The 24,458-nt window shown below is 44.7% G+C and overlaps 1 protein-coding gene across 1 annotated transcript; it reads right to left on the bottom strand.

The window, feature by feature from the left end:
- Nucleotides 1–978: 978 nt before the first annotated feature.
- Nucleotides 979–22,718, bottom strand: LOC131184867 (restin homolog). The gene is made up of 18 exons (XM_058156671.1): nt 22,543–22,718; nt 20,255–20,579; nt 18,863–19,011; nt 16,705–17,011; nt 15,712–15,809; nt 14,477–14,576; nt 13,079–13,204; nt 12,445–12,543; nt 11,591–11,779; nt 9,880–10,118; nt 9,230–9,446; nt 8,601–8,674; nt 7,619–7,736; nt 6,292–6,375; nt 5,715–5,828; nt 5,231–5,353; nt 3,390–3,450; nt 979–1,628 (listed from the first exon to the last, which is right to left on the bottom strand). The coding sequence occupies exons 2-18, from the start codon at nt 20,459–20,461 to the stop codon at nt 1,096–1,098; spliced, it is 2,838 nt and encodes a 945-aa protein (XP_058012654.1). The 5' UTR covers nt 20,462–20,579; nt 22,543–22,718; the 3' UTR covers nt 979–1,095.
- Nucleotides 22,719–24,458: the final 1,740 nt, after the last annotated feature.

The raw sequence follows: 24,458 nt of genomic DNA, 5'->3' as shown, positions 1-24,458 counted from the left end.
AGCTCAAAAGTTTCTGAAGGCCCCTCGTAAAAACTGAAGTTTTCAGGAAGCCATGGAGAGGAATGGTTGACTCCCTAGAAGGGCTACAGAATTCTCTTCCTTTTTCAAAATCTCTGTGGTGGAACCTACCAGGAAATCTCCCTCCAGCTGAATAGCAAAACAGCTTTGTTGGAATTGATGGGGAGGGAGGGAGGGAGGGAGGGAGGGAGGGGATGTTGGGCATCAAGTTACACCCAGGGACATAAACAGCAGCTGGCTGTTTATCTCCAGCATCTTGGTAGATGAGAAGAAGCCATGGAGATATGGAGAGCACCAGGACCAATTTTCTCCAAACCCAAGAGAATTTCAACGGGAGAGAAACTCGAAGGTTGCAAGAGCCAGACACTTAATCGGATGCCCCAGCTGAGCTCTGAAAAGTAAGCCAAGTTCCTGCCCTCCTTGTGTTTATGGTGGTTTCTTATTTTTCCACATTCCTTTCTGCCAAAGAGATAATAGATCTCCCCCCCAACTGCAATACTAGCTTTAAGCAATCTTGTGATTAAAAGAAGCCCTTAGAATAGAATAGAATAGAATAGAATAGAATAGAATAGAATAGAATAGAATAGAATAGAATAGAATAGAATAGAATAAGAAAGAAGATATGGAATGGAATAGAATACAATAGAAGAATGAAAGAATAGAATAAAATGGAATGGAATAGAATAGAATAACAGAGTTGGAAGGGACCTTGGAGGTCTTCTAGTCCAACCCCCTGCTTAGGCAGGAAACTCTTCACCACTTCAGACAAATGGTTATCCAACATCTTAAAAACTTCCAGTGTTGGAGTATTCACAACTTCTGGAGGCAAGTTGTTCCACTGGTTAATTGTTCTAACCGTCAGGAAATTTCTCCTTAGTTCTAAGTTGCCATAACTAGGCAAAGATTAAATCCAATCCAGTTTTTTTTTAAATACCATAATATATTTTAGAAAGAGAAGAAACCTCATTAGGAGCAGGAGGGGGGGGGAATCTCAGTGCAAACACAAGAGCTTTCCTTCCCAAGGTCAGATCCCCCTGCCTGACGGTTTCTTCTGTCCCAGGAACCAATCCTGGTTTGCTACGCGTCTCTTCTGTTCTCCGGCGATTCGGCCCTCTCTCGGAAAGGGGACCACGGTCTCGGGGCCCCAAAAGGCTTGGGGGATAAAAGCCCTGGGCTGCGGGGCCTGAATAAAGCTCCTTCCTCGTCAACTTGCTTGAGGGGGCCTTTGGGAGAAACCAAGGGGGCTAATAAAAGCTTGTCGGATGCTGAAGATGGACCTGAGAGGGTCCCAGGTAGTTGAAGAGATGATGCATCAGAAGGGAGAAGCAAGGGGCCTCTTTGCACCGTCCTGATGTTCGAAGAGGGGTCATTTGGCTCCTCCTCAAGGCAGGCTTGAGACTCTTCCTGTATCTCTATGGGATGGGAAGAGGATGGAGCGTCATCCTTCCGCGAGGAAACCTCCGGAATCTCATGGCAACGATCCCTTCGCCCGTCATCTCGGGGGCTGGTGGGAAGTCTTGGAACCTGCAGCTCCTTGTGACTCTTTTCCGACTCTCTTCGCTTTGAAAGCTGGCGGATGTGCTGAATCTGTTCCTGGAATCTCAGTTTGGCTGTTGGGAGGAAAGCCGAGCTTGGTTTAAGCAGCCATCCGTTCGCTACAGGCGGTCCTCGGCTTAACGACAGCCTGTTTAGTGACCGTTCAAATGTCTACTCTCAGTCGATTCTCAGACTTTGGTTGTCCCAAAGGTGCTTTTTTCTTCAAGAGGCAACTGGACTTTCTGGTTTTTCTTCGAAGATGTTTTGCTTCTCATTCAGGCAGCTTCTTCAGCTCTTCTTCTTCAGAGCTGAAGAAGCTGCTTGGAGGAGAAGCGAAACATCTTCAAAGAAGAAAAGGAAGGAAGGAAGGAAGGAAGGAAGGAAGGAAGGAAGGAAGGAAGGAAGGAAGGAAGGAAGGAAGGAAAAGAAAGAAGGGAAAAAAGGAAGGAAAGAGAAAGAAAGAGAAGGAAGGAAGGAAGGAAAGAAAAAATAAGAAAGCAAGCGAAAGGAAGGAAAGAAAGAAAGAAAAGAAAGAAAGAAAGGAAGGAAGAAAAGAAAGAAAGAAAGAAAGGAAGGAAGGAAAGAAAGAAAAATAAGTAAAAGGAAAGAAAGAAGGGAAAAAAGGAAGGAAAGAGAAAGAAAGAGAAGGAAGGAAGGAAGGAAAGAAAAAATAAGAAAGCAAGCGAAAGGAAGGAAAGAAAGAAAAATAAGAGAAAGAAAGGAAGGGAAGAAAGAAAAGAGAAAGAAAGGAAGGAAGGAAAGAAAGAAAAAAGTGAGAAGGAAGGAAGGAAGAAAAGAAAAGAAAGGAGAGAAAGCGAAAGGAAGGAAAGAAAAAATAAGTAAAAAGGAAAGAAAGAGAAAGGAAGAAAGGAAGGAAAGAAACTAAGAGAAAGAGAAAGGAAGGAAGAAACGGAAAGAAAGAAAATAAGAGGAAGGAAGGAAGGAAGGAAAGAAAAAGAAAGAAAGAAAGGAGAAAAGAAGAAAGACCAGAAAAAAGACCAGAAAGTCTAGTTGCCTCTTGTAAAAAGCACCTTTGGGACTGTTCAAAGTTCCAGGGGCACTTTAAATAGTGACTTATGACCCTTTTTCACAATTAACAACCGTTGCAGCCTCCCCAGAGTCACATGATCAAAAGTCAGATGCTTGACAACTGACTCATATTTGTGACGGTCGCAAAGTCCCGAGGTCACAATTTCCCCTTTTGTGTCCTTCTGACAAGCGAAAACGTCAATGGGGAAGCCAGATCTACTTCACAACCGTGTTCCTTACTTAACAACTGCAGTGACTCACTTAACAACCGTGGCAAGAAAAGTCATAAAACCAGGCAAAACTTGCTTAACAAACAAACGTTTCACTTAGCAACAGAAACGTTGGGCTGAATTGTGGTCGTACGTCGAGGATTACCTGTACATCCTGCAGCTCTTGCACCAAAAGTCCTCAGAGCAAGCAGCCAAGATTTTTTTTAAACAAAAGTTTGAATCTTAAAACAAAAGTTAGGAAAGCATTTTAATCTCTTTTGGTCTTGCAGTAAAGTTGAGACCTCACTGAAATTGGGCCTCTGGTGGCTCAACGGACTAAGTCTGTTATTAACACAGCTGCTTGCAATTACTGCAGGTTCTAGTCCCACCAGGCCCAAGGTTGACTCAGCCTTCCATCCTTTATAAGGTAAGTAAAATGAGGACCCAGATTGTTGGGAGCAATAAAAGTTGACTTTGTATATAATATACAAATGGATGAAGACTATTGCTTAACACAGTGTAAGCCACCCTGAGTCTTCGGAGAAGGGCGGGATATAAATTCAAATAAAAAAAAAATTAGAGCTTAAAGCTCCTCACCTTGCATTAAGTTCTCATTTTTCTCTTTCAAAGTTTGAATTTCACAGGCCATGGCGGAAATCTGGAAGTGAGAAAGCAAAATTAACAGAATGCTGCAAAGAGGGAGCCGAGAACTTTTTAAGAGCCTGCAGCCAGATGATGAGAGTAACTCCGCTTTACTTTCGGGTCTTATTGAAATTATTTTGCTCCTGCCTTCTTTTTTTTTTTTTCAAATCAACTTCTCCCCAAAGCTCAAATCAGTCATTGAATGCTTGTGACAGCCTTCCCCAGGTCCCAAAACCCGGGAATTATGGTTTTAACTTCACCGAGGAAAAAGAAAATGAAACTAACACCATACAGAAATGCAACCCTCTTATGTTTGCGTTACTCGGTCATCGTTTAAATGGGTGGAATTCGACTGCAAGTGTGACATACAGTTTGTTTTTCAATCACCGAGAATTTAAGGGCAGGTTTTGCAATCTAAACCAGGGGTCTCCAACCTTGGTCCCTTTAAGACTTGTGGACTTCAACTCCCAGAGTCCCTCAGCCAGCAAAGCTTAAAGCAAAGCTGGCTGAGGAACTCTGGGAGTTGAAAGTCCACAAGTCTTAAAGGGACCAAGGTTGGAGACCCCTGATCTAAACCCATTTCAAGAACCCGGAGTTAAGAAATGAATTGAACAAAAATAAAGATAGTGTCGGCCTTGCTCTTGAGTAAACTTCAATCCCCGCCCATCTTTCTTGAGTCTCCGTGCCTTATAGCTATCCCATACATCAGGGGTGTCAAACTCGATTTCATTAAGGGCCGCATCACGGTTGTGTTTGATCATGGGTGGCCATGGGGGGAGGGGGGACGTGGCCAGCTTGACGTCACTTGTGTCCAGGGCGCCAGTGGCGGCCTGAGCACTCCGCCGGTGAAAATAGGCTCCTGAGCGCCGTTTTCAGCTGCGACAGCCTCCTGCAGCCCTCTGCCAGTGAAAATGGAGCACGGGAGGGCCGCCTGCATCCCTCCCAGGAGCTCAGGAGCCTATTTTCACTGGCAGAGGCACTGCAGCTGGTCCTTTGCTGTTTCCAGGGTGGCCCCACGCAGATCTAAATACCCCGCAGGCTGGATCTGTCCCCTGGCCCTTGACTTTTGCCAGAGCAAAAATTTTTATTTTCCATAATAATTCCCACAATTTGACCAGTGTACAATACAATCACTTATCCAACAATCGATCCTATACTCAAATTATACTCCATCAGGGCTGCTCGACCACCACTCCCTCCCTTAATCCTTTCTACCCTTCTCATCCTTCTTCGACTTTCCCCACCTTCCTTCTCCTCGCTTTCCTACTTCCCCACCTCTTTCCCACTTCTCACTACTATCCTTTCTAACCCTCTATCTTCTCCTTCTTCTTCTCCTCCTATTCTTTTCTTCTCCCTCCCTTCTTTCCTGCCTACCTACCTGCCTACCTACTTTCTTCCTTCTTTACTCCTCTTTCCTTACCCTTTCCCTTCGGGAGTGGTTACCGAGCAGTCCCGACTTTACACCATTCCAACTTGTTTAATTCTACCATTATTCCTGTACAATGGCAATCAATCAATTTATAATCTTCCCCTTCCCCCCCCCCATTTCCCCCCTCCTCCCCCCCCCCCGAGACTTCCCAGAACAGAATACAGGGTATTGTAACTAACAAACATAATCTAAAATATAACATAAAACATATTCCATTTCACATCCCTGGCCCTTGACTTTGACACCCCTGCCGTACATGGTTCGAGTTATCTTCAGGAGCATCTTCCATCTACTGGAGTGCAATTGACAAAAAAACCACCCTCTTTCTCTGCAGTTGTTTTTGAGGATGCAAATAAGTGGCACTTACCGCATCGGTTTTTGCTTTCAGCTGCTCTCGAAGGCTCTGCTCTTCTTCCCCCCTTTTGGATGGGTCTCCAGATTCCAAACGGCTTTCTTCCGATGAACATCCGAGGGATTCCTGTGAAGTGGTCTTTGGGAGAAGCAAACTGGAAGTCATTCTGGGCATCGCTGATGGTTCTTCATCTTCGAGGCTAAGACCCCGTCCTCAAAATCGTATCTTATGAGAAAAGCTGAGCGGTTGGATCGATCTAAAGCATGGCTTGGTCCAGCATCTTAATTCCTACCATGGCCAACTGGTTCCCCCCGCAAAACACTCGCTGGTATTCTCCAGCATCTGATATCCTCCCACCTAGAATTGAAGAACCTAGAACCCATTCTGTGACTGTTTGGTCAGCCCTGTTCCATCCCCACCTCCCAAAAACAAAGCTGGTATCCCTGCAACTCGAACTCGACTGGTGGCCCATCAAGATGATGGAAAGATGGAGTCTCACCAGCACTCGTGGAACATTCTGAGGCGTTGTTGAGTTATTTTTCTTGACTCCCCAATCCTGATGTTTCCTGGCTCCGGCTTGCGGCTGTTGCCTCTGTCTGAAGAGTTCCTTCAGCTTTTGGAGAACAGACACAGATAGAAATAATAGTCTGGTTAATGAAAATTAAACCCACACTTGAGGGGTTCTAGAAGCTACCAATGCCATACTAACTACTCTGTTTCCCCGAAAATAATACCCAACCGGAAAAATAAGTCCTAGTTTTATTTTTCAGGATGCTCGTAATGTAAGCCCTACCCCCCCCCTAAAATAAGCCCCAGGTAAGATTGTCAGCTGGATGGATGCATTTAGTACCGCATTCCCCCCAAAATAAGACCTAACCAGAAAATAAGCCCTAATTTTGGAGCAAAAATTAATACAAGACCCGGTCTTATAAAACTGAATGCAGGATTCCAAGTGTGGCTTTACCAAGGCCTTATAAAGTGGTATTATTTCTTCAATCGTCCTCTCCTTGCCTTCAAAGAGATGGCAGAGGGGAGAAAGATGGGAAGGTGAACAAATGCCATGACTGACATCTCACCTGCTCGGTCACTGAATGATGTTGTAGCCTGAGACCTTCCAGCTGACACCCAGCAATCTTTGCCTCCAAGCCACCAGGACGCCCCTAGAAGGGGAAAAAAAAACCAGAGCTCTGGGTCAGCAAGAATGTCCCGACTGTAACTTCTCTTTCATGACATGGGAAATTAACCCACACCTCTCAAGGTTTTTGTGAACCGATTGCAGATTATGAACTACTGTGACCTTCCAAAATATCTCTCCAAACACTTGCTTCCTTATTCATCATCTTTTAACGACTCCACAATCCTTGCAGGGTGGAGTCCTGGACAACTGAATGGAGCTAGCAGAGCGTTTACTGGCCGGATGCCCTTCCTGTTGCCAATGCGGAATTTTGTTCGGCAGATATATTCCCCTTGTATCCGGAGAGAGAAATATCTGCCTCTACCTGGGATCGAATTCACAGCCTCCTGATTGTGAGGCGAGAGCTCTGCCTCTAGATCACTGCACCACTCCAAATACTTACTTCCTTATTCTCCTGGTTAAAGCCTATATACATAACATAACATAACATAATAACAGAGTTGGAAGGGACCTTGGAGGTCTTCTAGTCCAACCCCCTGCCCAGGCAGGAAACTCTACACCATTTCAGACAAATGGCTATCCAACATTTTCTTTAAAATTTCCAGTGTTGGTGCATTCACAACTTCTGCAGGCAAGTTGTTCCACTTATTGATTGTTCTAACTGTCAGGAAATTTCTCCTTAGTTCTAGGTTGCTTCTCTCCTTGATTAGTTTCCACCCATTGCTTCTTGTTCTACCCTCAGGTGCTTTGGAGAACAGCCCGACTCCCTCTTCTTTATGGCAACTCCTGAGATATTGGAACACTGCTATCATGTCTCCCCTAGTCCTTCTTTTCCTTAAACTAGACATACCCAGTTCCTGCAACCGTTCTTCATATGTTTTAGCCTCCAGTCCCCTAATCATCTTTGTTGCTCTTCTCTGCACTCTTTCTAGAGTCTCCACATCTTTTTTTCTAATACAGTGATGTAACATCACCAATTGCTCTCTACTCTTCACCAATTCTACATGCTCCCAAATTTATGTTTAAAAGGAATAAACTACCTCAGACCTTCCTTCTTGTTCAAAAAAAATCAGTCCCAATTCAACAATTTCATTGGGTCAAGAAGGCCCGTCTAGAACTGGTTTTTCATCATGGCCCATTGAATGTCTCCAAGCTCACTTGTCTCATAGCAACCCGGATGGAATATGGAGATACCTTCTACATGTAGCTCAAACATCTTCAAGGTAGGTGCCAGATCCAACAGACATGTCTTCTTGACCAGGACTAACCTTCTCATAAGAGGCCCCCAGACCTTCTCCTGTTATCTTCATCTCTGATGACCTTCTCGTCTCCAACGCAGCTCCCTCCACATCTCCGGTCTGCCTGAGGTCTCTCAAGGCTTGATCCCTGGAGACAAGAATTCTTTCGAACTAATTGGCACAGCAGACAGTTCCTCCCGGGAAACCATACCCAATGCTTAAGTCTTGAGGCACAAAAAAAGGGAGTCAAAATGAAGAAGCAACAGCTAGCAGAGGAGGACAGAGGCCTCCAGACATTAGAGAAAGTTAAATAACATTCCCTATAGATCTGAAAAGGTTTTTTCCCCTGTTTTATGCAGTGGTAACACAGTCTTCCTAGAAAGTGCATTGCCAGTCATGGGAACCTGGCACTTTGTAAAAATTTTGCTCTCTTCCTCCAGAAATGCTAGCACTGCAGTATTGTTATTATTATTGCTGGGTAGAATTCAGGAGTGAAATGCTACTGGTTCGGACCGGTTTACCCGAACTGGTAGTAAAAATACTACCAGTTCGGGAAAATCAGTAGTAAAAAAAATGCTACCAGTTTGGGCGAACAGGTATTTCCGACGATCAGCTGTGCCGCACGATTTATATTTGCTAGAAAGCAGGAAATCCTGCTTTCTAGTGAATCTAAATCACACAGCACAGCTATCGTCCCCCCTCGCTGTTCTACTTACCTTTGAAGACTCAGAAAAGACTTCTCCTTTTTCAGCACTGTACAGTAGAGCCTGTGGTGCGCATGTGCTCAAAGCCTGCATTTGGCATGCACCGTGCGCAAAGCAAACCGGTAGAGAAGCGAACCAGTAGCAGACTTCAGAGCATTTCACCCCTGGTGGAATTTGTCATGACATGCCAGCCTTATTTGTCAAAAGCACCTTTTATTTCCTGGAGAACATGGACGTGTCATTTCCCGTGGCGATCTCGTGGCCCTTTATACCTTAAGATCCCTGTCTTGCTGCCTTGTTTTCCTTACTTTTCGGCAAGTTGCTCCTCCAAAACCTGGACCAGTTGCTGCAGCCTCTGCTTCTCCAAACTCCATTCTGCGCTCTACCAAGAAACAAGAGCCCAAAGTCAGCAGGCAAGAGGCTTGCCAGCCCTGAGATGATGCTGCAGAGGTTCTCCGGGGCATCACTGAGACTTAACTACGGCACCACATTGTGCCACGTTCCAAAAAAGAAAAACCAATGAAGGAGAATATTTGTAGCTCGGGGTTGAAATGAGTCCTTGGTGCTTTCTGAGCTTGGTGGTTTTCCTGCAGACCTTCCATTATCCAAACTAGGTAACATCATCACTGCACTGATGATGTTACCTAGTTTAGGTAAGGAAATATTTGTAAGGAAACTAGTAAGCTCAGAGAGCACCAAGGACCCCACAGTCCTCCTATTCTTCTTCCTCCTCCTCCAAAGACCCACCTCCCTTCTAGGACTGATGATGTTACCTAGTTCGGTAATGAAATGTCTGCAAGAAAACCACCAAGCTCAGAGAGCACCAGGGACCCTACTGATCCTTGCCTACAGCTGAAAAATCAAAAGAGCTAAGACAATTGAAAAGCCAGAAGTCAAGGAAGGGGAGGGGAAACTACCAAGAAACTGTTGACTACACCTTAGTTTGGAGGGCCTGGTTCTGGGCCCTCATTTTCTCCAACTCTTCTCCTTTGGACTTCAAACCGGCATCTACTTCCTCCCATCGGTTTCTCCAGTCTTGGGAGATGGACTGTTGCTCGTCCAGTTGCTTGCCCAACTTTTCGGCTTGTCTTTCAAGGTCCTGGCAGTGAACCTGTAGAAGACCCTTCTCCTCCTGCAACTGGATCTGAGATTCCCTATGGAACCAAAGGGAAAACAAGGTAGAAGGTCCATGAAAAAAGCTTCTGTGAATTCTTCAAAGCCACCTGGAAAGGAATCGGGGGAACTGATTTTTGTACCTGTGGAGTCGCCTCTGGGGAACATAAAGGGCAGGTCCTTTTCAGCCCAACCTCTTTAAACGTTGGGCTACCTTGTTCTCTTGACTCAAGTTAGGTCATCAAGTGCCTTGAAACACTAATGAAATGGCTACGCTCAAGAAATAAAGTTGCAAGTCTACGCTGCATCGCTTCCTGGCCAAAGAAGCTGGATTCGCGATGAACAGGCTCTCCATCCTTGCACGCTTTGTGCACAGGCAAAAGACACAGATTTTTGTACAGCAGCAGCTGGACATCTTCCTAAAACGTTGGATTACAGCCCCCAGGTTGGGATGAACGTCTGAATGCTTCTTACCTGAGATTTTCACAGCTTGCCTGCAGAGCTTTCCGGCTCTCCTCCTGGCCCTGTTGCTCCCCCGTTCTTTCGAGAAGGCGTTGCTCCTTCTCTTCCAGCAACCGGGTCCGCTCGTCCTCCAGAGCCTGGATGTGGTTCGCCTGGGACTTCTTCTCCTCCTCCAGAAGATGCAGCTTTTCTAAAAGAGCTTCCAGCCTCTGGTGTCCCTCAGCTGCTATAGAACAGAGCTCTTCGTTCAACTGGGAGGAGAATTGCGAGAGTGGATGGTGTCAGTTTTCAAATCTGTTCACCTGGCCCACGTGAGCTGGGTTCAACTGGGTAAAAATTACAGGTAGTTCTCAATCTATGATCATAAACCCTACTCCTCCTTCTAGCACTGATGAGGTTACCTAGTTGTGCCTGCAAGAAAGCAACCAACCTCAGAGAGCACTAAGGACTCCACAATTCAACCCGGAGCTACAAATATTCTCTTCTATATTACTACTAGATATATCCTTAGAGATTCCAGTATCCTCCTCCTCCACCCTGCAAGCCCCCTCCTTTCTAGCATTGATATTGTTACCTAATCAGGTAATGAAATGTCAGCAAGAAAACAACCAACGTCACGGAGCACCAAAGCTCAGCCCTCGGTTCGACCCTGTGCTACAAAATTCAACCCTGTTCACAGCACAACCCTGAGCTGCAAATATTCTCTTCTGTGTTACTACTACCGTGTTTCCCCGAAAATAAGACCTCCCCAAAAATATGGCCTGGTGCTTATTTCAGGAGTCAAAAGAAAATAAGACCCAGTCTTATTTTCAGAGGAAACACGGTAGATATATCCTGAGAGATTCTAGGATGTGGCTACCCTTGAACCTTTTCCCCCCCCCTCTCCCATCCAGCTTTAGGATTGCAGTCTCTTCATCCAAGCCCCTTTCTGGGAAAACTGTGTTGCTGAGTCTCTTATCCACTGATTCTCCAGGTGCGCATTCCATCACAATAGAAGACTTAACAGGAAATCCAAGGGTTGTAAGCTAAACTGAGAAGATTCACAACATGTTGAGAAGATAGTGTGGACTGATACTACGGCCAAGAAAACTGCATGGCTGTGTCCATGAAGGTATGGGAAGCTGTTGTGCCTCGCCCGCCCCCCTCTCCGCAGCCGGGCCCCTCTCATCTCCTGTTATCTCAGCCAGAGACTGATAGTGCAGACGAAGGGCCTGGCATGCCTCCAGCCCCCAGTCCTGGCACCATGCCCGGACAGACTGAGCAAATAAACCCCCACACACACAGCGTGTGAGCATGAGGAGCATGAAGCCAGTCACGAGATGGAATTGCCGGCAGCTGGAGGGTGGACAGATCCCCGCTTCCGGAGAATGGAGAGGCGACGTCAGCAAAAGGAAGGGAGGGGCAGGCCTGGATAAGTGCTGAGTCATGGAGCCACACCCCGTGGCCTATATAAAGGATCTGCTTTCTGGCATTCTTTGAGTCAGGCAAAGTCTAATCTGATTGCTGAAGTCACACCTTGGATTCCTGCCTGCCCTGAGAACTCTGACAGGACTTGGCAAAGCTGCAGAGGCTTCGTGGCCACGCTTGAGACAGACTTTCCAGACCCAGCCGTCAGGAGGAGTGGGACACGACAGAAGCTGAGCTCCACTCTTGCTTTTTTATTGGATGGGTCCTGTCTCTAAAAAGACGAGGAACACAGTCCATTCCCAGAACTGAGATTTACCTGTCTGACCGATTCCATCTCCTCCTTCATGAGGACTTTCTCTTCTTCCTGTTGAATGGCCCGATTCTTACTGCTTGGAAGCTCTGATTTGAGAGCTGAGATCTGGTCCCCGGATTCTTCTTGCTTTTTCTGGGCATGCTTCAACTCCAAACTGAGATGCTGGACTTGCTGAAGCAAAGCCACGTTCTTCTGCAATGAAGTTGTCACGAGAGAGATCCTTCGTAGCCCATTTTTCATTCATAAACTACAGACAAAGGCATCCTTCGAAAAGGAAAAGAGCCTCCCGCCTCAAAATAGCGCCTCTGGTGGCTCAGACTGTTAAGACAGTCTGTTATTAACAGCAGCTGCCTGCAATTACTGCAGGTTCTAGTCCCACCAGGCCCAAGGTTGACTCAGCCTTCCATCCTTTATAAGGTAGGTAAAATGAGGACCCAGATTGTTGGGGGCAATAAGTTGACTTTGTATATAATATACAAATGGATGAAGACTATTGCTTGACATAGTGTAAGCCGCCCTGAGTCTTCGGAGAAGGGCGGGATATAAATGCAAATAAAAAAAAAATACAAGGGCAATTTGTTGCCTTGAACCATAGATCATAGATATAGATGTAGATATAGATATAGATATAGATATACCTATCCATCAGTGGTGAAATTCAAATTTGTTTACTACTGGTTCTGTGGGTGTGGCTTGGTGGGTGTGGCAAGGGAAGGATATTGCAAAATCTCCATTCCCACCCCACTCTGGGGGCCCGCCAGAGGCGGTACTTGCTGATTCTCCGAACTGCTTAAAATTTCCACTACCGATTCACCAGAATCTGTCAGAACCTGCTGGATTTCACCCCTGATACCCACCTGTTTGAGCGTCTTGTAAGCAGCTTGGAGTTGGTGTCTTTCTCGCTTGGTTTCCAGTGACTTTGTGGCTGTTGGGTGGCTGGCTGAGCTCTGCTCTCCCTGAAGACCCAAAGGAAGAGAAATGGGTTCTTAAAAATAGTTCTCGGACCATCACGTATATAACAACGGAGAAGTCAAGAGCTGAGTTTGAATTGGCTCAGAAAGGGTGTTGGAAAAAGAAGTGAAGGGAGGGAGATAGAATAGAATAGAATAGAATAGAATAGAATAGAATAGAATAGAATAGAATAGAATAGAATAGAATAGAATAACAGAGTTGGAAGGGACCTTGGAGGTCTTCTAGTCCAACCCCCTGCTTAGGCAGGAAACCCTACACCACTTCAGACAAATGGTTATCCAATCTCTTCTTTAAAACTTTAGAGGCACGTTGTCCCACTGTTGTTCTCATTGTCAGGAAATTCCACCTTAGTTCTAAGTTGCTTCTCTCCTTGATTTGTTTCCACCCATTGCTTCTTGTTCTGCCTTCTGGTGCTTTGGAGAATAGCTTGACTCCCTCTTTTTTGTGGCAGCCCCTGAGATATTGGAAGATTGCTATCATGCCTCCCCTAGTCCTTCCCTGCTGCCTGTTCAGACTCACCTCCTTGACGCATTTCAGCTGCTGCACCATCTCATTTCGTTTTTCTTCCAAGGTCTTGATGCAGTTCTTCAAAGCAGACAGGCTTTTTTGAAGGTTCCTCAGCTCCTGGCCAACGTCCAACGTTTCCTGGGTCCGAAGAGAGTTATTTCCATTTATTTATTTATTTTGAGCCACGGTGGTGCAGTGGTTAGAGTACAGTACTGCAGGCTACTTCTGCTGCCTGCCAGCTGCCTGCAATTTGGCAGTTCGAATCTCACCAGGCTCAAGGTTGACTCAGCCTTCCATCCTTCCGAGGTGGGTAAAATGAGGACCCAGATTGTTGGGGGCAAGAGGCTGACTCTGTAAACTGATTCCTTCCTTCTTTCCTTCCTTCCTTTCTTCCCCCCCTCCCAGTGGTTACAATGCAGCATTGTAGGCTACCTCTGCCCACTGCCAGCAGTTCAATCCTGAATGGCTCAAGGTTGACTCAGCTTTCCATTCTTCCAAGGTGGGTAAAATAAGGACCCAAACTGTTGGGGGCAAGAGGCTGACTCTGTAAACTGCTTAGAGAGGGCAGTAAAGCACTGTGAAGCAGTATATAAGTCTAAATGCTATTGGTATTTTCTTTCCTTTTTTCCTTCCCTCCCAGTGGTTAGAATGCAGTATTGCAGCAGGCTAACTGTGCCCATATTAAATTAATAATTTAATAAAACAATGTTTGAACTTTGTGGGTTTTTTGCCAAGAAAAGCCTTTGGCAGGTTGCCAAAGACAACAAAGGTTGGTGATAAAAGCCGAAGGACTGTTTATGAAGAATTTGTTTTGGACTAAGCTGAGAAGCTGTTCTAATAAAATAAGTTTGTTCAGGACTGAATTGTGTTTGGTAATCAATACTTGGGCCTCGGTCACAATTGAGAACAGCTGAGGGACAAGGGTCAACTTGGGAGTAAGGCCACAGGTGGACGATGAATGGCCCCCTCCCATAGGGAATAAAAGAGGAGCAAAAGGGGAGTGGAGTTTGCAGGAGACAATTAGTTCACTTAATTCGTTTGTGACTCCTTGCCAAGTTTTGAAGATATCGGCCTGGCAACTCTCCAAGCCGGATAAGGTCTGTGACTGTAAATGCTCCCTTGAAAGACTTTGTTGGATGTGAATGTGAGAAATTCACAGTAACTTAATAAAAAAGGGTTTTTTGTCGGCACAAGTAGTCTCCGTTGTTGTTTGGGAACGTCTAGGTCACAACAGTTTCTTTTGAAGCCATGTACGATTCAAAAAGTACAGCGATGGTCAGGAAATTCCGTTCTATCATGCATCTCCTTTGCGCTGTTGCCGCATTGTGCCTCGTTGCATAATTGCAAAACAAATCTAAGTTTGGGGCCATTTCAGATCCAGATGTTAAAAGTTTGGAAGGTTTTCCTTACCAGATGTTTGCTGTGACCGAGACCCTGGAAAAGCAAGTGGTGATCCCTTTTACCTAAGTAAGACCTCGTCTTGGCCAACTCCATTTCTATCTTGAAGATTCTGAAAGACACACCAAACAAGAAGATGGATTCCTTTCCTTGCATCTCTGGGGATTGTTGGAGAAGACTCCTGCGAGCCCCGTGGTGTCTGCGCCCCCCGAGCCGGGCCTCCTGCCAGAAAGTGAGGGGGAAGGACCATCAGGACTTACCTCGGGAGCACCGGCTTGCCTGGCTCAGCTCCAGGAGCCAGAAGCAGGCCAGGTGGAAGAGATAACGAGGCCTCCATCCCCTGACTCTTTCCTCCCCCCAGGCCACACCTCCAGACCCAGCTGATGGCAATCAGGCTTGGTTGGACCCTAGGTTTCGTAGGCAGGAGAGGCGGGAACAACAGAAGCAGGGGTGGGGCAGGCCTAGGAAGTGCTGAGTCATGGAACCACACCCCATAGGATATAAAACCAGCGAGGGCTGCTATGCCTCTTCGTAGCAGGCAAATCAACTGCTTAACTAGAGCTGAAGTACTGTTTGTTCCTGGGTGACTCATCGGCATCAAGAGAGATAACAGAGACACTTGGCAGACGCTCGCTATTCTGCTGCCAGAGCTGATAGTGCCAGCTAATTAAGCCATCACTCGGGCGGAGGCGAAGGAGGACAGAACGCCTGTGGACTTCAAGGCGATCAAACCGGTCAGTCCTAGATTGAATAGCCAAGAAGCAGATTCTGACAGAGATAAAGATCCAGGAAAGGAATTTGGGTGGCAAGTTAAAAAAAAAAAAAAGCACAGCAATTAAAGGATTGAAGCGGGCAAGAGACGATGGCTAGATGATTTTTCTTCTCTGTTGTTTTGATTTGTTTTTCCGTTTCTCTCTCTTTATTTACGGTTTCAGTTTTGAGCAGCAGACTAGTTTGCAGCTTTAGCACAGACTCAGAGCAACAGACCTAAGCCACACCCAGGCTCCTTGCTGTCTCCCCTCTTGTTGCTCCCGCAGCAAACACTGTTTCAGTTTCCAAACAGCCCTCAACTCTCACACACTGACAGAATGCTAGCCAGATGAATACCGATGGATGCTGGTAGGCAGAGGCAGATTCCCCCTCCCACTTATTTTCCTCCCCAAAAACTAAGGTGTGTCTTATACTCTGGAGCGTCTTATACTCCGAAAAATATGGTACTCCTGTTCTCCAAGAAGGGGGCTACTCACTTATCATCCAGTTCCCCTTTTCGTGTCCTGCCTTCTGAACGAATCACTTCCAACCACTTCCTTTCCTTTTCCAGGTAGGCATAGGAACTCTCCATCTGCTGCAGGAAAGACAGAGAGTCAGGGGAAATTTCACCGGGGGGGGCCTATGCATTAACCAGAGGAAAAAATAATCTTGTATTTTCTCCCTTAACAATTTCTCTTTGGCGAAAGAGAATCTGCTTTAGAAATTCTTTCACCGAGAAGATAATTTGACCCATTGTATCATCTTTGCAGTTAGTGAGGTTAGCAACGTGGTCATTAAGTGAATCTGCCTTCCTGTTCCTGATGCACGCATGAGAAGAGCTGCCAGAAGGCAAGAGCAGCTAAAGCAAAGAGGACGACTCAGGAGTAGGGCTAAGAGATGATTGGCCCCTCCCATAAGGCTTAAAAGACCAGCAACAGCGTTTGGGCTCTTTGCTGGAAAACAACGTTGATAGCCTTGCTCCTTTGTCTTGCTGCATTTATTTCTTGTCGGCATCTTCTGCTTTTGCCAAGAAAAGCCTTTGGCAGTTTGCCTAATTAGACCAAGGTTGGTGATAAGACTGAAGAGTTGTGTTATGAAGAATTTGCTTTGATTTAGTTTGGACGATGCTGAGGATGGGTTTAATTCTCAGCTGTTCTAATAAAGTCTGTTTGTTTTTGAACCGATTGTGTCTGCTACTACCTACTTGAGCCTGGGTCACAACACTTCCCTGTTGACTTTGCTTTTCAGAAGGTCCAAAAAGCTGATCACGTGACCCCGGGACACTGCAACCGTCATAACTACGAGTCAGTTGGCAAGTGTCTGAATCTTGATCACAGGACCGTAGGGATGCTGCAACGGTCGTTAAGTGTGAAAAACAGCTGTGAGTCCCTTTTTCAGTGCTGCTGTAACATCAAACCGTCACTAAATGAACTGTTGTAAGTCCAGGGTTACCTGTACAGTCCACAGATTAGGGAAAGGTCATACATTACCTTCTCTTTTAGGGAACAGAGCTCAAATTCCATCATGTCAACTTCCAACTCAAGGTTCCGTGCTCCAAACTCTTTAGGTTGTCCTGCCAGCGAGTTGCCCGCCTCTCTAAGCTTCACGTTCCTTGGTGTCTCTTCCAAAAAGTTTGCCTGCAGATCCGGCTGTGAGCCGCTCCATCTTTTTCTAGCCAATGGCTGATCGAAATTAAAATCCTCTGTATTGTAGTTAGGAAGGTGGGATAAGGAATTCCTCCTCCTAAGATTTGAACCGGGAGATTGTATGGGGTACTCCACACCCCTTGGAACGTCTCTGCCAAAAATAAATGTGTAAATATAAATGCATAAATAAATAAAGATCTGAAGAAGCTTCTTGGATGAGAAGTGAAACGTCTTCAAAAAACAAAAACAAAAAAGTCCAGTTGCCCCTTGAAAAAAAAGCACCTTTGAGAAAATACATCCCAGGGATATAATTCAACATGCCTTCCATTGGGGACCTGTATATTGCATGAGCCAGAAAGCTGGCTGTGAAAATATCTACAGACCCCTTCATATCCTGGACATAAACTGTTTCAACTCCTAATCCTACTATAGCATCGTTTTGAGGTCACTACCCTCAAAACGACGCTATAGAGTACTGAACACCAGAACAATTAGACACAAGAACAGTTTTTTTTATCCCATGCCATCACTCTGCTAAACAACTAATTCCCTCAAAACTGTTAAACTATTAAGGCTGTATTACTATTATTCTTCTCATCTTTCCTATTACCTATCTCCTTCTCTATTTATATCTGTAAACTTATTGCTTGTATCTTACAGTTTATATTGTTTATTTAGTATTCTTGTATGATTTATGTTGATTGCTTATTTAGTATCCTATGACTCTCACTAAGTGTTGTATCTTATGACTATGACGAATATATTTTTATGATGACTATGATAATGATTTATCACTTGTAGCTTTTATGAAAACTGAGAGCTTATACACTAAGGACGAATTTCTTCTGTCCAGTCATACTTGTCCAATAAAGAATTCTGTTCTGTTCTGTTCTGTTCTGTTCTGTTCTGTTCTTAAAAGGATTTTGAAGACAGAACTTCTGTCAGGCCCTTATTGTGCATACATAAGAACAACCGTAGTCTTTTTATTATCTGTTTATTAAATGTCTACACTGCCCGTTTCACCTAAGTGACTCTGGGAGGTTTATAATCACATAATAAAGCAATATAATCAATGAGTCTTCATGCTCTTCAAAGCTGCTTGAAAGATACAAGCCGCATCTTTTCCCAAGGTGGCATGGCTGCAGCAACCTGTGATTTTGCAAAAAGACAAGGCCGCTTTAAAGAGCGAAAAACAGGGGTTTTACGCCAAAGCGCCTCTGAGAAACCGAATCCAAAGCCTCTGTTTTTCCTCTTGTTATTAGCAATGAAATCCCAAACCCCATAACTGAGCCATGCTGCTCTTAGAAGTATAACAGAGAAACAGAATAACAAAGCTGGTAGGGGACCTTGGAGGTCTTCTAGTCTGACCCCCTGTTCAAAAGCAGGAGACCCTATTGGGGGTGTGTGTGTCTCCTTTTCAAATTGTCCAGTCTAGACTAAAGATCTGAGATTTCTGCTTTGTCATCTTTCGATGTATTAACCAAGCGCTTTCTCCTTTAATTTTTTTCATGCCAGCTAGGCACTGCTGTCTGTTTGGTTCTTTGGCTACAGTGGTCAGCTTGATGCTGCCCTCTAGCTCAGAGGTCTCCAACCTTTGCTTTGCTGGCTGGGGGATTCTGGGAGTTGAAGTCCTCCAGGCTTCAAGTTGCCAAGGTTGGAGACCCCTGCTCTAGCTGACTGTACCTTCCTTCCTTTCTCCCCCCCCCCCGCCCCTTACATTCAATTGTGTCCAATTCTCTGTCTGGACAAATCCTTGCACTTTTCTTCTTTTTAGAAGTGGATTTGGCTGTGCCTCCTTCTTAGGGTTGCGAAAGAGAGATTGGCCCAAGGCTCTGTGCCCAAACGGGGACTAGAACTCACCGTCTCCCATTTCTAGCCTGACGTGTTAACCACTGCCCCAAACTGGCTCTGTATCTCTAAGATGCTGTCGAAATGGTATAAAAAGCTGGTATGACCTTTCCAGTTTCCAGGTCCCTTCGTGTCCAGTTTATTCCAAACCTACATTCTATTGTGGTTGGCTTGAGTACCAGGCTGGGACCCCACAGACGCAGCTCTCAGAGGTCCAGGGTGTAGGAACTTCATGCTGGTTCCTCCTGGGTTACTTTGTGGACTGCTGAGTGCCTGGGCTGCTGTCGCCCCATTCCTCTTTAGCTGAAAAAGAAAAGAAGAGTTGCAAAACTCAATTGGGAAAATGTGACCATCCCAAGAGACCAGGACAAGAAATAATTTTTCTTTTTCTTTTATGTACCCTGAGAGCATATGCACCAAAACAAATTCCTTGTGTGTCCAATCACACTTGGCCAATAAATTCTATTCTATTCCATTCCATTCCATTTTCTTTTCTATTCTATTCTAATGGGTGGAAACTCATCAAGCAGAGAAGCAACCTGAAATTAAGGAGAAACTTCCCAACAGTGAGAACAATGAATCAGTGGAACAGCTTGCCACCAGAAGTTGTGGGCGCTCAATCGCTGGAGGTTTTTAAGAACATACTGGACAGTCACTTGTCTGAGATGGTGTAAGTTCTCCTGCTTGAGCCGGGGGCTGGACTAGAAGACCTCCAAGGTCCCTTCCAGTTCTATTCAATTAAGTCCAAAGATGCCAGGGAATTTCTAGAAGCGTCCAAATTTTAATCACATGCCCATGAGGGACGCTGCAAAGGGGGATAACTCTGAAAACACGATCATGAATCGATTTTTTCCAGCGCTGTTGTAACTTTGAACAATCACTAAACAAATAATTGCAAGTCGAGGACTTCCTATATGGGAGTTCCCTGACCTGCAAAGCAGCGATGAAATCTGAACTGGTTTACTACCGGTTCGCTGGCTGTGCACACCACGCACCAAATGCGAGACGCATGCGCGCAGTGCACGACAAAAGGAGGCATGGAGTAAGTAGAACAGCGTGCGCCGGTGGGGGGGTGATCACCTGTGGTGTGCGATCTTTTTTTTTTTTACTTTTAAAAGCATTTAAATAGGTTGTAAAAAACTGCTTTTAAAAGTAAAGAAAAAGGCTCTGACGATCAGGCAGCTCAGCTGGGATCGTCAGAGCCTTTTTTTTTACCTTTTAAAAGCATTTTTTACAACCTATTCGGACCAATAGGTTGCAAAAAAAATGCTTTTAAAAGTTTTTTTTAAAAAGAGCCTCTGACGATCGCACGGCTCAGCTGTGATCATCAGAGTCTTTTTTTTTACCTTTTAAAAGCGTTTTTTAAAAAGAAGCGGCAAGCTGGGAAGCGGGCGACCGGGTGATTGGGGAGGAGCATGGATTTCTGCTACCGGTTCTCCGAACCACCCTCCGCCATCGCTACCGGATCGGTTGATCCGGTCCAAACCAGGAGCATTTCACCCCTGCTGCAAAGGTTAAGAGCCAGCCGAAACACCTGAGCGCTTACCTGTGATGGAAAAGGACTCTTTGAAGGAAGGATCTTTTCTGCAGCCAAAAGTGACTGAAAGGACACGGGGTTCCCGCTGGTATTTTCTGATTCTTGGCTGGGGAGTCTTGAGCTTCCCGCCTCCACAGAGCTGCGTTGGAAACCTCCATCGATGCCTCCGTATCGGGAAGGCAAACTTCCAAATCCAGCCCACTTACGGAGTAACATTGAAGGAGTTGAGAATCCCAGGAAAACTTCCCGTTCCTGAGCAACGTGGCTGAAATCAATGTAATGCTCCAATCTGGAATTCTGGCTGATGGAGGTTTGTGAATCCAGTCTGAAGAACCTAAAAAAAAACCCATTTTCCCAAAACTAGCATTTTCCCCAATGCATGAAAAGGTTTCTTCAGCACAGAATGAAAATCTCACACTCGCAATTTAAAACGGTCCCAAATATTGGCCCTCCTTCCTGAGTCCCAAGTTTGTTCCTCCAATAACTACGTTCCAAAATTTCACATTCTCTATTCTCATGGACCAAATCTTCATTCCTATAACGTACTTTTGACCAAAGACAATGAGGTAATGGATTCTAATGTCCTAAATGCAGACCTCAATTCATTAGGTGGCTTCCGCTAAGTCATTACTCTGCAAAACAGCGGGTAAAAGAGACGGTTCAATTTATTAAACCATCCAGGATAAGGGCATTATTTCATTCAGCCGATTGTTTTAGAGGACGGTTATAAAAACAAGATCTTTCGTAATATAGTTGCAAGTTTGAGTTCTATATGTTTTAGGCAGTGGTGAAATTCAATTTTTTTTTACTACCGGTTCTGTAGGTGTGGCTTGGTAGGCGTGGTGTGGCTTGGTGGGCGTGGCAGGGGAACGATACTGCAAAATCCCCATTCCCTCCCCACTCCTTGGGGAAGGATATTGCAAAATCTCCATTCCTACCCCACTCTGGAGCCAGCCAGAGGTGTTATTTGCCGGTTCCCCAAACTACTCAAAATTTCCACTACCGGTTCTCCAGAACCTGTCAGAATCTGCTGGATTTCATCCCTGATTTTAGGCAATATCCATTAGTTTACTGAACCGTTTTATCTAATGCCAAAATTTGGATTAAATTCATATTTGGATCTTTTGGCCAGAAGTAAACTTTCTCTTTCTTTATTTTAAGGGAAAACATTTAACAGACTGGAAATACAATAATGTTCCATAAATCAAGAATGCAAAACAAAGATTTTGTTTGATCCAAGGCTAAAGTGATACATACACAGAAAGCTACAATAAGAGAAGGAATGGGGGGAAAAACACCCTTTAAAAATGGAGCAACTTTTAGTAGATGTAATAAAGAGAAAGTAGACTCTGGGGGAATTTTCCCCGGAAAAAAAATTCTGCTAAAGAGAAGAAATAAATTGAATGCCTCAATTAAACAAAACAAACGCTGTTGGAAAGACTATCTCCAGAAAGAAACATTCTCACATCCAGCCAAAACTCAAGTGTATATAGAATGAAGGTTCAGTGGTGGGATTCAGCCAGTTCGCACCACTTCGGGAGAAATGGTTGTTAACTTTCTGAGCAGTTTGGCAAACTGATTGTTGGAAGAAATCATTAGGGCAGAGAACCGGTTGTTCAATTATTTAAATCCCACCGTTGGCAAGGTTCCATAATCAGAGAGCAAAATTAGAAATTATTCTAATTAAAAAGCTACGTTTTTTTTCCCCTGGACTGTCTGATGTGTTGAGCAAATGAGCCCAGCGTTCTGTTAAAGGGGAAATCGCAGGGGGGGGAAAGGGATTTTAAAAAGCGATTATCATTCCTGCTTACCTCTCAATAATCAGAGCTGCCTAGTGGCAATCTCAGAATAAATGGGGAATGAACAGCAATCTCCCCACTTGATTAGCCTGGCTTCTGTAGGCACTAGCTTTCCCCAGGCCAAGAGGAATAGGGCAGTTGCTGCTATGGGAACGGTGGTGGCAACTAATCTCGTCTCTTACTCGCTTTCCATTGTTCGGGAAACTGGTAGGTTTGAAACGTGGTCACCTGGCAGGTAATGAGGAACAGGAAAAGCGCCAAAAGGAGAAAAGTAAACTCTGCTGGCCGCTCCTTAAGCTGAGAAGATAGGTGGTTTGATAGCAGTGGTTTTGCTCGTTCATTAGAAGCAAAAATAGTCAAAAGTCACTATAAGGGACGATGGGACAGAAGTAGCACTTGAAAAGCCACAAAGAAATCAACACATTTTGAATTTCGAGTAAGGTTCTACATTGAGGCAAGAAAACCAAAATGCACAGGTACAGTGTATGTGGTACCTACCTTGCTCAATAGTAGTAACTGCGAGAGGGATCTTGGAGTCCTAGTGGACAACCATTTAAATATGAGCCAGCCGTGTGCAGCAGCTGCCAAAAAAGCCAACACAGTCCTAGGCTGCATAAACAGAGGGATAGAATCAAGATTACATGAAGTGTTACTAACACTTTATAATGCCTTGGTAAGGCCACACTTGGGATATTGTATCCAGTTTTGGTCACCACGAGGTAAAAAAGATGTGGAGACTTTAGAAAGAGTGCGGAGAAGAACAAAGAAGGTGATTAGGGGACTGGAGGCTAAAACATACGAAGAACAGTTGCAGGAACTGGATATGTCTAGTTTAATAAAAAGAAGGACTAGGGGAGACATGATAGCAGTCTTCCGATATGTCAGGGGCTGCCCCAAAGAAGAAGGAGTCAAGCTATTCTCCAAAGCACCTGAAAGCAGGACAAGAAGCAATGGGTGGAAACTGATCAAGGAGAGAAGCAACTTAGAACTAAGGAGAAATTTCCTGACAGAGAACAGTTAACCAGTGCAACAACTTGCCTGCAGAAGTTGTGAATGCTCCAACACTGGAAATTTTTAAGAAGATGTTGGATAACCATTTGTCTGAAGTGGTGTAGGGTTTCCTGCCTAAGCAAGGTCCCTTCCAACTCTGTTATTCTATTCTATGTGAGTTCACTGCCATTTGTCAGCAGCCTAGATGATTAAAACTTCCAAAAACAAAACATGGGTTTAAAATAGACAAGTTCATACTTTTTATCATGCCATATTGCTTTGATGAATAAACAAATAGTAGGATTTAACATGGTTCATGGAATAAACAATTGACCGGAATCATATATGGCAGAGAACCATGTATAAATCAGATGGCTGTGTTCATATTTTAAGCCCAAACCAGTAGCATCAACGGCTTATTTGCACAATCATCAGCTGAATCACAAATGCTAGTTGTTGGAGTCACAAGGGTATTAAATCATAAAGCAACCCACGATAGGTTGAGTCGCACAGCTTCATTCACACGATACATTCAATTGGTTGAAGATTTACTGTGTTTTCCCGAAAATAAGACCCTGTCTTATATTTTTTTGAACCCTGAAATAAGCGCTTGGTCTTATTGCAATGCGCTCAAAAACCCGATTGGGCTTATTATCAGGGGATGTCTTATTTCGGGGGAAACAGGGTAGTAGCTATGTTTGCACCATGTACTAAGTTTAGTTAGACTTACTGCAAACAAAGGCCATTTCATTCATGTACAGTTCGGCATCTTTAAACACAGAAAAGAGTTAATTTAGCATCCAGGTCCAGTCTGCAGGATCTGAATGAAACCACCAAGCTTCAAGTTAATCATCTTCTCTTTTGCCCAGACTGTGAACTGAACTAGTGTGACTTAGCTGTTGTGATCTAGTGAAAAGGAACATGATTACACCAAATGAGAACATTTTAGCTACAAACTGTAAAAAATAATATGAAAAGGGATAGCGTGACTTAAATTTGCAGCTATTTGCAGGATTTGCTGCCTTAAATGGTGCTTACCTATCGGTAAGTAGAGGTACTCTTCGACTTACGACAGCAATTTCTGTTGCTAAGGGAGATGCTTATTAAAGTGAGTTTTGTCCCATTTTGCAACCTTTCTTGCCACAGTTGTTAAGTGGATCACTGAAGTTGTTAAGTAACACCGTCGTTAAGTGGATCTGGCTTCCCCCGTTGACTTTGTTAGAAGGTCGCAAAAGGGGATCACACGACCCTGGGACACCGCAATCGTCGTAAATATGAGTCTGTTGCCAAGCCTCTGGATTTTGATTCTGTGACCGACCATGGGGGAGAAATGCCGCAAAGGTCATTAAGCCTGAAAAGCGATCATAAACCACGTTCTTCAGTGCTGTTGTAACTTTGCAGAGTCACTAAACGAGCCATTGGGA

This window comes from Ahaetulla prasina, chromosome 13 (assembly GCF_028640845.1).
Source record: "Ahaetulla prasina isolate Xishuangbanna chromosome 13, ASM2864084v1, whole genome shotgun sequence".
NCBI lineage: Eukaryota > Metazoa > Chordata > Lepidosauria > Squamata > Colubridae > Ahaetulla > Ahaetulla prasina.
This window is presented reverse-complemented; position numbering and strand designations above follow the sequence as displayed.